At 34.3% G+C, this 12,545-nt stretch overlaps 1 protein-coding gene, 1 long non-coding RNA gene and 1 other non-coding gene across 3 annotated transcripts; 2 read left to right on the top strand and 1 right to left on the bottom strand.

Moving 5' to 3' along the window:
- Positions 1 to 4,323: 4,323 nt before the first annotated feature.
- On the top strand, positions 4,324 to 7,646 carry LOC115985433. Its single transcript, XR_004090573.1, has 6 exons — positions 4,324 to 4,428; positions 4,591 to 4,735; positions 4,837 to 4,909; positions 5,284 to 5,354; positions 5,447 to 5,545; positions 7,372 to 7,646. It is a non-coding gene; the product is annotated as an uncharacterized LOC115985433 (long non-coding RNA).
- A 1,657-nt stretch (positions 7,647 to 9,303) lies between these two features.
- On the top strand, positions 9,304 to 10,978 carry LOC115985427. The gene is made up of 4 exons (XM_031108367.1): positions 9,304 to 9,663; positions 9,908 to 10,000; positions 10,418 to 10,555; positions 10,663 to 10,978. The coding sequence occupies exons 1-4, from the start codon at positions 9,400 to 9,402 to the stop codon at positions 10,702 to 10,704; spliced, it is 537 nt and encodes a 178-aa protein (XP_030964227.1). The 5' UTR covers positions 9,304 to 9,399; the 3' UTR covers positions 10,705 to 10,978.
- TRNAG-UCC lies at positions 9,753 to 9,824 on the bottom strand. The gene has a single exon. It is a non-coding gene; the product is annotated as a tRNA-Gly (tRNA).
- Positions 10,979 to 12,545: the final 1,567 nt, after the last annotated feature.

The raw sequence follows: 12,545 nt of genomic DNA, 5'->3' as shown, positions 1-12,545 counted from the left end.
TACACTTTGCCCACCTGAGATTAGTTCTGTTAGCATTTCGTAACCCACCTCTCTGTTTGCCGTTAGAAAAACACATTTTTAGGCAAAAACAAATATAACAAGAATCAAAAAGTTGTTTGTTTTGATTGCTTAAGAACTTCTATAAGAACAAAGTGAAGGAATAGCAAACCACAGGATAATTTGAGTTCAAAAACAACATTATTGAACAAAATAAAATGAGAAACCACATTACCCCCATCACGATTAAACTCAGAAACAACAAAATCCCAAGAACAAACATCAGTGGCAGCATAAATTAAACAGAACCACAATTTCGCAACAAGAACATAAGATTTCCAAATACCCAAAAACTCAAAATTCCATACAAACAAGCATAAAAAAAATTGAAGCAGAACCACAATAACCCAATAAGAAAACAAACAAACAAAAAAGACCCAGAAGCCAAATCATTACAATTACCAACAGACAACAAAAACCTAGGAAATAAAAAAAAAATAAAAAAAAATTAAAAAAAAAAAAGAAGAAAACCCCATTATAGGTGTGAGTCAGACCATTCTAGCATCAATGGTGTGCTTGTCCTGAAGAACCCTATTGAGAATGGAAGGATCTGCAAAGACAACAAAGCCAAAGCCTCTGGGTCTACTAGTGGTCTTGTCTCTCATGACCACTATCTGGACCACATCACCATAGTTCTCAAAGTACTCCTTCAGCTTTTCCTCAGTGGTCTCCCATGAAATCCCACCTATGAATAGCTTCCCCTGATCTGAATCCATTTCCAACAATTACCCAATACCACAAATAAATACCTCATTCTTTCTAAGCTTCCTTTGCTTCTCTTCTCTTCTCTGCCAAAGTGGGGTTTTGGGGAGTTAGGGGATTTGGGGAGAAAGGGCCGTCGAGAGAAGAAGAAGAAGGGATTTTTTTGAGGTAGCTCAAATGAAACCCAACCACAATAGCAAACCCACCCCCCATTCCAACTTCAAACGCACTTTGAATCCCAGCCACAGTGGGGAGAGAAGCCAAGATCAGAGTGGGATTTGTGTGCGCTATTCCTCCACTTTGTTCTTTAGAAGTTCTTAAGCAATCAAAACCCTTACTTTTTGATTTTTGTTATGTTTGTTTTTCCCTAAAAATGTGTTTTTCTAACAGCAAATGGAGAGATGGATTACGAAAGGCTAACGGAACTAACCTCAGGTGGATCAGGTGTAAAGTTTTAAACCACGGGTAGGTAAAGTGAAAACGGGTCATACTACAGGTGGGTTTATTGTAATTATCCCAAAAAAATTAGATGTTGATGTGGCATTTTTTATAATATTTTAATTCCTCTGCCAGCCACTTCAGATATTTTCGTCGGTTGACAAACAGAAAGAACGAAAATAACACGCGTTAATTGGTTTAGGGACTAAAAGTGGTAAAATTAAAATGTAGGGACCAAAATAGAATAAAGCCAAAATGTAAGGACTAAAAGTGCATTTATGCCTAACATTAAATGAGTAGTATGGCCAATATAAAAACAAAATTAGAGATGAAGAATTAAAATGAAAAAAATGAAAACGTAAAGGATCAAAATGAAAATAGCTTAAAAAATTATCAAACTAGTACTCCCTCCGTCTCAATTTATTTGTCCTGTTTGAAAAGTCAAACTTTTTAAGGAAACATCATTTATTGTTTTGTTTGCCCTATAAAAATGTATAAGTTTACAAAACTACCCTTAAATAAATTTATCAGCTTTTTAAAAAAGAGTTATTCTTAATAAGACAATTAAAAAGGTGCCCCAATTAAATTAATTTTGTTTTAAAAAAATATTAGTTAGTTTTCTTTTCAAATAGTTTTGAAAATAAAGTAGGAATATAATAGGAACATTAATAAATTAATAATTTTTATTTTTAAAAATATGACAATATTTTGGGACATCCCAAAATGGAATAGAGAACAAACATATTGAGACGGAGGTAGTATTAATTGAGATTTTTTATTCTCCTCCAATCCTCATCATGATGTTATTAATTTCCTGTAGTTTATGGAATTGAATATATTTAATGTGTACTCCATTCCTATTAGACTTCTTTATAATATTTTACAATAATTATCTAGAACATCACGCACTCCATTCATATTTTCAATTTGATTTGACAATAATTATCTTAAACATCATTTACTCATAATTATAATGAGACTTAGATCTCTTCACAAAGAATGCACATGCTAAATGCAATAAAGGGATCATAGGAATGGGTGAGAATTAAACTTCTCTTGGTGCATGTTTGCTACTTGCTGCTAATAATCTTTATTGGTTAATGCAATTAGATGTTTGCGATACATAAGTTTTGAGCAAGACTTAAGTACAATACGTAGGTGCTGTTTCTTAGGTTCCCATTTTAAAATTCTGCCATATGATTTTTTTCTCATGGGATGGAAGTGTATTTTTAAGTTAAATAGCCACATGATTGAATTTTAAGAGTGGAACTTAAAGAACAGCACCTAAGGTACTGTATCTAAATTTTGTCTAAAATTTTATCCTTATTGAATTGAGTCATGTTAACAGGTGTCTTTAGAATAATTGTTAATAAATCATATTAAGAAAGTTTTTAACACCACTTTTATGAAAAATATAAAAAACTGTCAAAAAATTAATTGTTTTATCATTTTCCCATAAAATGTTTATAAAAATAATTCCTAAAACAATGTCTTTAGGACATTCATTAACATTTTCCTTTAATTATTATAAAAAATAAATCCCAAATTTGATAAGTTCTTCTTTTTGAGGATTGACATCATGCATGCAGCATTATGATTTTTCACCTGCTCATATCTCCATCTTCCGTCTCCAAGCAATTTTGTTTACTGTTAGTGGGGTGGGCTCCACCACTTTGGTAAAAAGTGAAGTTAAAAGCTGAGATATGTAACTCAGTTTTGTAACCAAACAAAAGTTTTGGAGTTTTTGAGTTATAGGGAGAATTGAGTTATAAGTTATGGGTTTTGAGTTTGAATTATGAATTTTGAATTATGAGTTGTGAAAATTGAGTCATGACCAATCCAAACGAGCCCTTAGTTTCAAAAGCTAAGGTGGAATCATTATAGTTAAGGTGGGTTAATTATTTTAAGGTTTTTTTAAGTGGATTGATAACATGGCTTAACTTGAACCATTCATTATAAAATGTAAGGTTAAGATTAAAAGAACTTAATGTCGTAAAGTATCTTAGGAACTCTAGAAGATTTGAATCTTCTAAAAGGTGAGGTCAAAAAAGATTCTAAGTTTTTTTTTTTTTTTTGGGTGTGTTTGCCTGTAATTATCATATTTACTAACATAAAATGGGTAGTATGACCAATATAAAAACAAAATTAAATATGAAGAATTAAAATAAAAAAAATTGAAACATAAAGGATTAAAATGAAAATAACTTAAAAAATTATCAAACTAGTGTTAATTGATCCAATGGTGCTTGATTCTCCTCCAAACCTCCTCATGATGTTATTAGTTTCCTTTAGTTTATTTATTTATTTATTTTTTTTTGGTAAAGTTCCTTTAGTTTATGGAATTGAATATAACTAATGTGTACTCCATTCCTATTAGACTTCTTTATAATATTTTACAATAATTATCTTGAACATCATGCACTCTACTCATTTGTACAGAAATTTTCAATATGATTTTACAATAATTATCTTAAAAATCATTTGCTCACAATAATAATGAGATCTAGATCTCTTGACAAAGAATGCATATACCAAATGCAATAAAGGGATCATAGGAATGGGTGAGAATTAGACTCCTTTTGGTGCATGTTAGCTACTTGCTGCTAATATGTGCCTGAGCTTCTATTGATCGCCACTACTAAAATCGGTAATTTAAGCTGCGTTTTTGAGCTGCGTTTTCTAAAAACGCAGCTCTAGGGTCGAATTTTGAGCTGCATTCTGCTTAAACGCAGCTTCAGGATGCTGTTTGAGACCATCTCTGAAGCTGCGTTTTTTGATGTTAGAGCTGCGTTTAACCCGGTAGGATTGAAGCCGCGTTTTCAAAAACGCAGCTTTAGTTCCAACCTGGAATTTTTTTTTTTTTTTTTTTCAATATATCTGAGAGCTGCGTTTAACAAACGCAGCTCTAGACATGTCAAAGCTGCGTTTAGAAGAACGCAGCTCTAGCTCTATGTGGTAGACCTGCGTTTATTTAAACGCAGCTCCAAACTCATTTATGCCGCAGCTATAGCCTTCCTATAAATTCAAAAAAACCCCTAAAATTTCAACCCAATCAATCCCTAAATTGAAAAACACTCAGCTTCTCAACCTAGCTCCTGGTAATTTCGCCGCCGTGCTCGATGACCCAGTTGGCCTCTGACTCTGTTGCTTGGACCCACGCTCAGAGAGCTTGACCGCGAAGAACTGGTTCCCGGGCTCCGAGTGGCCAAGATTTCAGAGATTCGTTGCAAGGTGAGGTTTTGGGTTTGATTGGAAATTTGATTTGGCTCAGTTGTTTGCACCTCTCCCTTCTTTACCTTCTTCTTCTCACCGTTCCCAACCCAGGTGTACGTACCCTTCTTCTAGGTATTTTGTTTTTTGGTATTGATAGTGGAAATTGATTTTGAATTGAAGGTTGGCGCACCCAGGAGGACCGTTGAGGACGAACAAGGCAGCGGCATTGGCGAAGTTTCTAGAAACAAAGCTACCCCGATTTCTCTCGCATCTCCAACTCCAGCGATTTCGACAGCGCCTTCACTTGCATTGTCATCACCCACTTGTACCTTACTTTCTCAACCCAAGCTTATTATTTCTTTGTTATTTTTTTTTTCAATTTTGATTGAAATCACTGTATTTTTATTGATTTTGTTAATTGGATAGCCATTTGGATCACATTGGTGCACTTCCTTACTTCACGGAAGTATGTGGGTGCAGCGGGCCAATATACATGACGGTGAGTCTTATACGTGTTCGATGAAATGTTTGGCTGACATTTTTTTTTTTTTTTTAATAACTTTTTTTATAGGAAAAGTGCTTGACATATATTTGTGAACAATAACTCTAGAATCACGTTTTTTTTTTGGGCTTGGTTCTAGATGGTAAACAATAAAGTAATTTCGTGATGAGTCCAGATAAGAATCAATAACAATTTGATAATTTAACAGTTGTGAAAAGTATTGTGTATGTAGCATTGCTCATTTGTGAATGAAGAATTATGCTACCTAATTGATTTTATTCGTCTTTAGATTTGTTAAATACCAAATACGAACAATGAAACTATGTGTTTGATGATTCTTTCTTTAATGAAACTATTTGTTTTGTTTGCAGGCTGATTTGGTTGCTTAGTGGATTGCTAAAAATTGTTTTCAAGATTGCCGTGTTTGTTTTTTCTCGACATCGTATGTGTCTAAGTTTTTGTGATAATTTTGGTCCTTAGAGATAGTTGAATGCATTTGTAATTTCACATAATCACATGCTTGATATTCTATAGGTTTCCCCGAATCCTAATGTTGAGAAAGCAGTAGTGCCAAAGGAAGAGATCTTAGATTTTGAGTTGTCACCTGAGCCCTCGAACACAAGGCAATTTGAGGTATTGCCTTTTCTTTTTTAAATTGTTGATGATTTTGATGGGTATTGCGTCTGTTGAATTTTTCTGCATTTTTTATTGTATCTAATAGTTGCAAATTTGTTTTGTTTTTTTTATAGAAAGCTTATTACATGGTTGCACACAAATTTGTTTTGTTTTGTTTTTTTTATAGAAAGATTTCCTTTTGTTGAGCAAGATTTCTTAGTCCTCTGAACTGAATTAGTAGCCAAATCCTTGCATTTTTTAAACTTCTCAAATATCTAGCAACTTTGGAAGTTGAACTTAGAAACTGAGTTTGTAAGTAATTTTCTCCATAAAGTTCAGTATTTTTTTGGTTCTTCCTTGCCATTCCAGGACAATGTTGCAAGTTCAAACACAAGCAGCTTATGATCATTCTTTATTGGAATGGCATTCTTATTTCACACACACCCATAACATTCATCACACTCTTAAGAATTTTTGTGATTGAAAAATATAGCAATTCCAAATTATGATGGATGTCAATTATTAAAATTTACTCAAAAAATAGAAGAATTATGTTTGTGATTGTAATTCTGAAGGTGTTAATTTTTTTTTTCTTTTCAATAGCTAAAAGATACTCCTTCCTTGATTGTGATAAACGGTTATTTTTGGCCAAACTATGTGTGTTTTTCACATTAGGAGTGCGATAATTCTCTAGTCCTAATATAATGAATCGAGTTGAAAAGGGACATTAGTGGTGGGTAAAGCAAATAACTTGAAGTTCTCAATGTGTTAAGAGCTTTTGGAATATAAAATTGCGGAAAGAATATGCGAAGGACAGTTTGCATCATTAGAAGTCCTATCTTCTAAGATGATGGGTTTCCCTTTCACTTAAGAGAACCTTTTTTTTTTTTTTTGAAAATACTGTGGACCCTTCTTAATTTCATGGCCATTTCCTTCTTGAACATGTTTCATGGCCGTTTTTGTTTTGTTCATGCCTCCATATGTGTATGTGCACAAATGTACATAAAAGGAGAAATTGTTTTGTGATAGTACCATGAGCCGCGTGTTCTTCTCTTAGGCGTAGGCTTTTAATCCCCACTCACTTTCTTTTGACTTTACACACCAATTGTGATATAATGATTAGAGTTTTGTTTATTATACATAAACTATTACATAATTTTATATGCATTTCATTTTGAATTGAAATTGTGACTTCTCAATCAGTTTTAATTTAAAAATTAGATGTGTGTAAAATTATGTATAATAATTTGTGTGCAATAAATATTACCCTAATGATTAAGTCGCTTTTTGGCAGGTAAAACATCTCCCTCCAATCATTCTGGACTACACTCATACACGCAGTCTCTCTATCTGGCCCTCTCTCTTTTATATACAGATTACTTCTCTTTCTTTCATATGTCACTAAGTAGCTAGACAGGCACATGCTATCTTAAATAGGTAGAATCTATGTTTTTTCTTCTTTAAGTTACAATTAGGAGGGCTAGCTAGTTTCTTTTGCAACTTCTTTATTTCGCAACTTCTTTATTTCTTCAAATTGTTTAGCCTGTCCTAGTCGCTTTAACTAGTTTTTCCTTTTCTAGCCCAGCAAAGTGATCTGTCCCTGTCCTAATCGCTACCCATTCTCATGCTTTTGTTTCCTTTATCACTGTAGTCAACAATGTTAGAGAGATAAGCTTTACATAAAAATTTTAAAAAAGAAAGTACACGTCCACGTCTTCATCTTCGTGCATTGCCATGCAAGTAGTCTTTCACTCCCCATCTAGCCCTTATCTTTGAAGTTCACCCTCTTGCATATGACTATCCAAAATTAACTGAAATTTTAATATTCTTTACTTTCTTGGCAGAACTGATCAGTACCATCAAAGCTCCAATATGTGCATTGCAGATTAGAAGTCCGGAACCTTGTTGGAGAATCTAAAACAGGTAAAGTTTAAAGAAAATTTCATTGTCAATTTAAGCATGTATACTTTGTTATGTGGCCAGGAAAATTTTTACAGCTATAAGCTTCTATTGACCAAGACCAAGTGATTGGTCTAATTAATGGTTCTCTGCTTCATGTAATCCATAAAGTTCCGGGCTCAAATCTTCTAATCAATACCTTGGACCATTCTTTCTTGTAATTATACGATGTGTCCTACTGCACTGACTGAGATTGGTAAGCTATAGGTTGCTTTTATAGCTGCGTTTTCATAGGAAACGCGGCTATAGATGTCGCGTCTGGGAGTGTGAAAAACGCAGCTCCAGGACAACAGAAACGCGGCTATAGTTGCTTTTGGGCTGCGTTTAAAACGCAGCTCTATGTTACCTATAGCTGTGTTTTTATAGGAAACGCGGCTATAGATGTCGCATCTGGGTTTGTAAAAAAGCGCAGCTCTAGTATGCCTGAAATGCAGCTACAGACGCCGGCTTGGGCTGCGTTTTTGAAAACGCAGCTCTAGGTCCCCGCAAGGGCTATGGCGTCGCCGCATAGGCTGTGTTTGGAAACGCAGCCATAAAAACGCAGCTATAGCCTATAGCTGCGTTTTTTATATGCTATAGCTGTGTTTTGCGAATGCGGCTATAGCCTAATTTTTTTGTAGTGCGCCATCACAAGTGTCAGATAGTGCGTCCCTCAAGAGTCATATGCTGCCTTTCTTATTGATCTCTCTGCCTTTCTTATTTGCTTTTAGGGGTTGTCAACCCTTATTTCCCATGCATTTAGCTTAGGAAGTAGTTTTTTTTTTTTAAAAAAAAAGATTTTAATAATCTTCATTTTTTTTTTCTCTGTTATAGATTTTTTGTTATAGAAAATTGTATTGGTCGCATCTTTATGATTTACAATTTGTATAATTATTTGGCTATATTTTCTTTGTAATTTGCTTTGAGGCACTGTCTTCCCCCAACATGTACTCCTTGTAAATATTTTTATTAGCAATAATTTTTTTGCCAATTTCATTAAAAAAATTACACTTTATTTGTCCTAAGCTCTTATTAAAGAGTCAATAAATTAATATTTTGGGGTATACTAGCTTTTAGGAGTTCAGCAATAAAACATTTATATTACAATTGACTAACCACCAAACATCTTTGTCTAAGGTACCTCCTATAGGAGACGTGTAGGCCCGTAGGGTTCAATCTCCTATAGTGGAACTCTTAATGTAGCAAAAAAAAAAAAAAAAAAAAACAATCTAAGACAACATCTTACACATTTTTGTAGTTAAGACGGATGATTATCATATTAATAGACAATTCTTTTACACATTTTTACAGCTTTCTCGTGAGGCTGTATTGTTATATGATAAAATGTAAAATTGTATTTGCATATAGAGATTATTGCTAACAAGAGACTCGAGACCTGGAGTTTCAACTAGTAAAATCTATTGTCTTTAAATAAGAAATCTGTAGTTTGAATTTTACTTACATCTTACACCATAAACTAAACTAATTGATTTTTAAAATTCTATCATATATTTCAAAAAACTAATTTGACCAAAGTTTTAAAATCTATCCATTAAACATTCTAATTTGTCTATTACTTTAAAACAAAATATTTTGATATCTATATATTTTATAAATTTAAAAACAAGAGCACAAAATTATATAGATGTAATATGTGTATGTAATATATTCTTGTAATCAACTACTAGTCGGTTAGGAGAAAAAGTCCAACTTGCCACCTATCTACCGGTCCCTGAGACCAGCTTTCCAAGATATTTTTCCAAAAAGGTTGATATTTTTCCCAAATGATTGTACTATCAAGTCGACAAAACCAAAGGCAAAAAAAAATCTGATATCATCTATTTAAGCATAGGCATAGGCATATCTAAATTCTGTAGCTCAATTATAGCAAAAAGAAAGAGAGAGAGAGAGAGAAATTTTAATAAGAGAAAAAAATGGAGTGCTGTAGGGAAAGGCCAAATAGGAGTGACGATCACTTGTCGGTGGAAGAAGAAGCAAAGTTGGAAGCAAAGGCAAGAGAGTACTTTGATGAAGCAGCTCCAAAGCGCCACACTAAGCCTCAGCGTAGTGAGTATTCTACTCAATATGTCGATGCTCTCTCTAACTCAAACTCAAATAATGACAACAACAACAACAACAACAACAACAATTTCATCCCCGAACTCGTTGAGTTTCAACGTCTCGAAAATGATCCTCAGGTTGGTTTTTCTTTTTAGACAACTTCTATTCATTTCTCAATTTGTTTGTTTGAAAAAATGAAAAAAATAATTAACAGGAAAAATGTTTTTGCGTCTGCCGGGAGTCGAACCCGGGTCTATTGCTTGGAAGGCAATTATCCTAACCGTTGGACTACAAACGCTTGTTGCGATGTCTTTTTGTTAATTATTATTTATCCATGTCTATAAAATTTGACATGCTCTGTTCTGTAACTGACTAAAGCAGAAGCTGATCTACGATGGAGGCAAAGTGACAGAGGAATTTGTGGAGACAGAGTATTACAAGGATCTCAACTGTGTTGACAAAGAGCACCACACGGTACTAATACTGCCACCTACAGTGCAATTTTGTTTTTCTCTCTTTCTTCTCTAGTTAAGAAATTAGTAGCCTCTTATGGCACTTGTTTGTATAATTCATCACTAATATCTAACAAAATCAATATGATTATCAAAATGTTTCATAAACCAAAAAGAAAGAAAAAAAAAGGGTTCCAAATATTTATACGTTCTATTCACAAAATTGTACTAACTAAAAAAGAACCAAGTAGTTTATTATTTGTTTTGAGTTTTGACACTGTGTTTCCTTAACTTCAAACCAATAAAATCACATGGCTACTCATTCAATGCTGAGACATAATATATGAAAGACCGTGTAATAAAACAATTAAAATTTTATAATTGGATCTTTGCCTAGCAGAGAAAAAAAAATTGATTGTTTTAAGTATTTGTAATTTAGACAGGAACAGGGTTCATCAAAATGGGGGACAATAATGGCCAATGCTTCCACCTAGAACCTGAGTCTGTGGCTAGCTGCCACACCTCTTGCCAATGTAACCCAGCCACTAATGATTGGATTCCTGGTTCTGCTAATACGGTACACACCAGTCTGCTTGCTTCTATGAGCACTTAAAATTAATATGTTTTTTCACCAAATTTCCAAGTTGGGTTTTAACTAAATTATTTGGATGAATTTTGTTTCAGGTAATTCATGCTTCAGACAAGCCAAAAAGGAGTGAGAATTAAAAATTTGGAGAATGGGTGCCATTCTGATTCAGCCATTGTTTTCAATAAAGATCTAGAATTTGCATATATTCTAGGCATGTTTATTGTGACTTCGTATGGAAAATATCTGTTGGATATGAAATGGTATCTGCGTGGTACCTGCTTGGGTTTAAGAGGGTACGGATGGTTGTGTTTGGACTGTGCTATGTAGCCTTTGTACTCTGATTATTGTACTCTGATTCTGGCTCTTAAGAAAATTCTCCTTCTTGGCCTAAAGAGGGAAACATTTTATCAAGTTCTAGCGAAATTTACATTAAACAAGGCTAAGAAAAGATATTTAATGCATACATAATTAGATATATACGTTATTTTTTTCAGAACCCCACAACCGCCAAATAGATGCATTATCCCTCTCATAATGAGATTCACAAACTAAATAGAAGGAATAATGTATACCTCCAATGTATTAAATAATAATTTTCAGTACGGGGTAATTATTCAATATTCTTTACATGTAGTTAAACCACAAATACTTCAACATATTCCAAGTGATGAGAGGTTTGGATAGAAATTCAATATTATTTTTTTATTTTGCTAGGTAAATTAGGGGAGTGGGTTCTTGGGGTTTGAATCCTACTTATTCTAGCTATTAAACTGTCACTTATGCATTCGATCTCTGTACAAACTTTATGAAAGAAAAGGTAATTATTAGTTATTCTAACTATTTTTATGATAATTTTATGATTATCCAATAGTTGGGAGTGGGGGATGGGGATTTGAACCTTGAACATTGAAGGATGGAAACACCAAGATATGCCACTTGAATTCAAGGCTTATGGGTTGTTTGGCCAAGGAAATTCCATCACTGTAATTCATATCCTTAATCCTAAAATGCATGCCGACCTCTCTACCACCTCGCCCTACCCTTCTACCACCTCCACCATATCCACAACCCCCTCCACCACAACCTGTCCAACTTCAGCATCCATATACACCATCACTACCACCACCATCACTACCAACTTGCCATCCTTATAACCCATATCATCCCTATTTACCTTTTTTCACACCACCACAATTTTTTTGGCCAACTTTTGGTCAGGGACCACCACCACTCCCCTTAATACCTGTACCCATAGCTTCCCATACTGATACCGTTTCACACCCTTCAACTTTACAATCAAAGCCCACTGCTACTCCCACACAGCCACCCAAATCTCAACAGCCCAATCATAAAACACAGTCAGGGGGGTTAGAGAGGATTTCAGCTGTCTTTCGTATTGATTCAAAGGTTTTTTCTTTAGCTTTTGAGGGTGGTAGGATAGATTCCTCTGCTATTCATGAATGATGGGGTAAGTTCCATGGCTCCATTAGGGTGGGTCGTTCGGGTTTGGGTTGGATTATTGCTTGTTTGGCAGACCTAGATCAATGGAACTTCCGAAAATCACCTTTTTTCAAACGTTTACGTGAGAACTCTAAACTTTTGGAGTTTATTAGTAGATTTAACAAGGGTGGCTTTTTTGTGGAAATCTTTGAATACCACAATGGTGTAAGAAGGGGTTGCCTACAGGTTCCAGAGGGACCAAGATAGGTGGTTGGACTTTGTTTAGAAGAAGATTACGTGAACATTTTTTGGGGAAGACGATTGCTAGATCGGAGGAAGAGGTGGTGGCCGGAGGCGGAGAATTTGAAAAAGCAGTTGACATGCAAAAACCCCAAGTTTGGAAAAAATTAAATGGCCACGAAAATAAAGGGAGTAATTTACGTGTTGTGCAACAACTTCTAAATACAACTGATCAGCGTAATCAGTTTGAGTCTTTGGGGGGATTTGATGCTTCAAAAAATTCTGCTAGTGTGTCAAC

The sequence above is a fragment of the Quercus lobata genome, chromosome 1 (assembly GCF_001633185.2).
Source record: "Quercus lobata isolate SW786 chromosome 1, ValleyOak3.0 Primary Assembly, whole genome shotgun sequence".
Taxonomy (NCBI): Eukaryota; Viridiplantae; Streptophyta; class Magnoliopsida; order Fagales; family Fagaceae; genus Quercus; species Quercus lobata.
The sequence above is the reverse complement of the archived record's forward strand: the minus strand, read 5'-3'. Positions and strand labels throughout refer to the sequence as shown.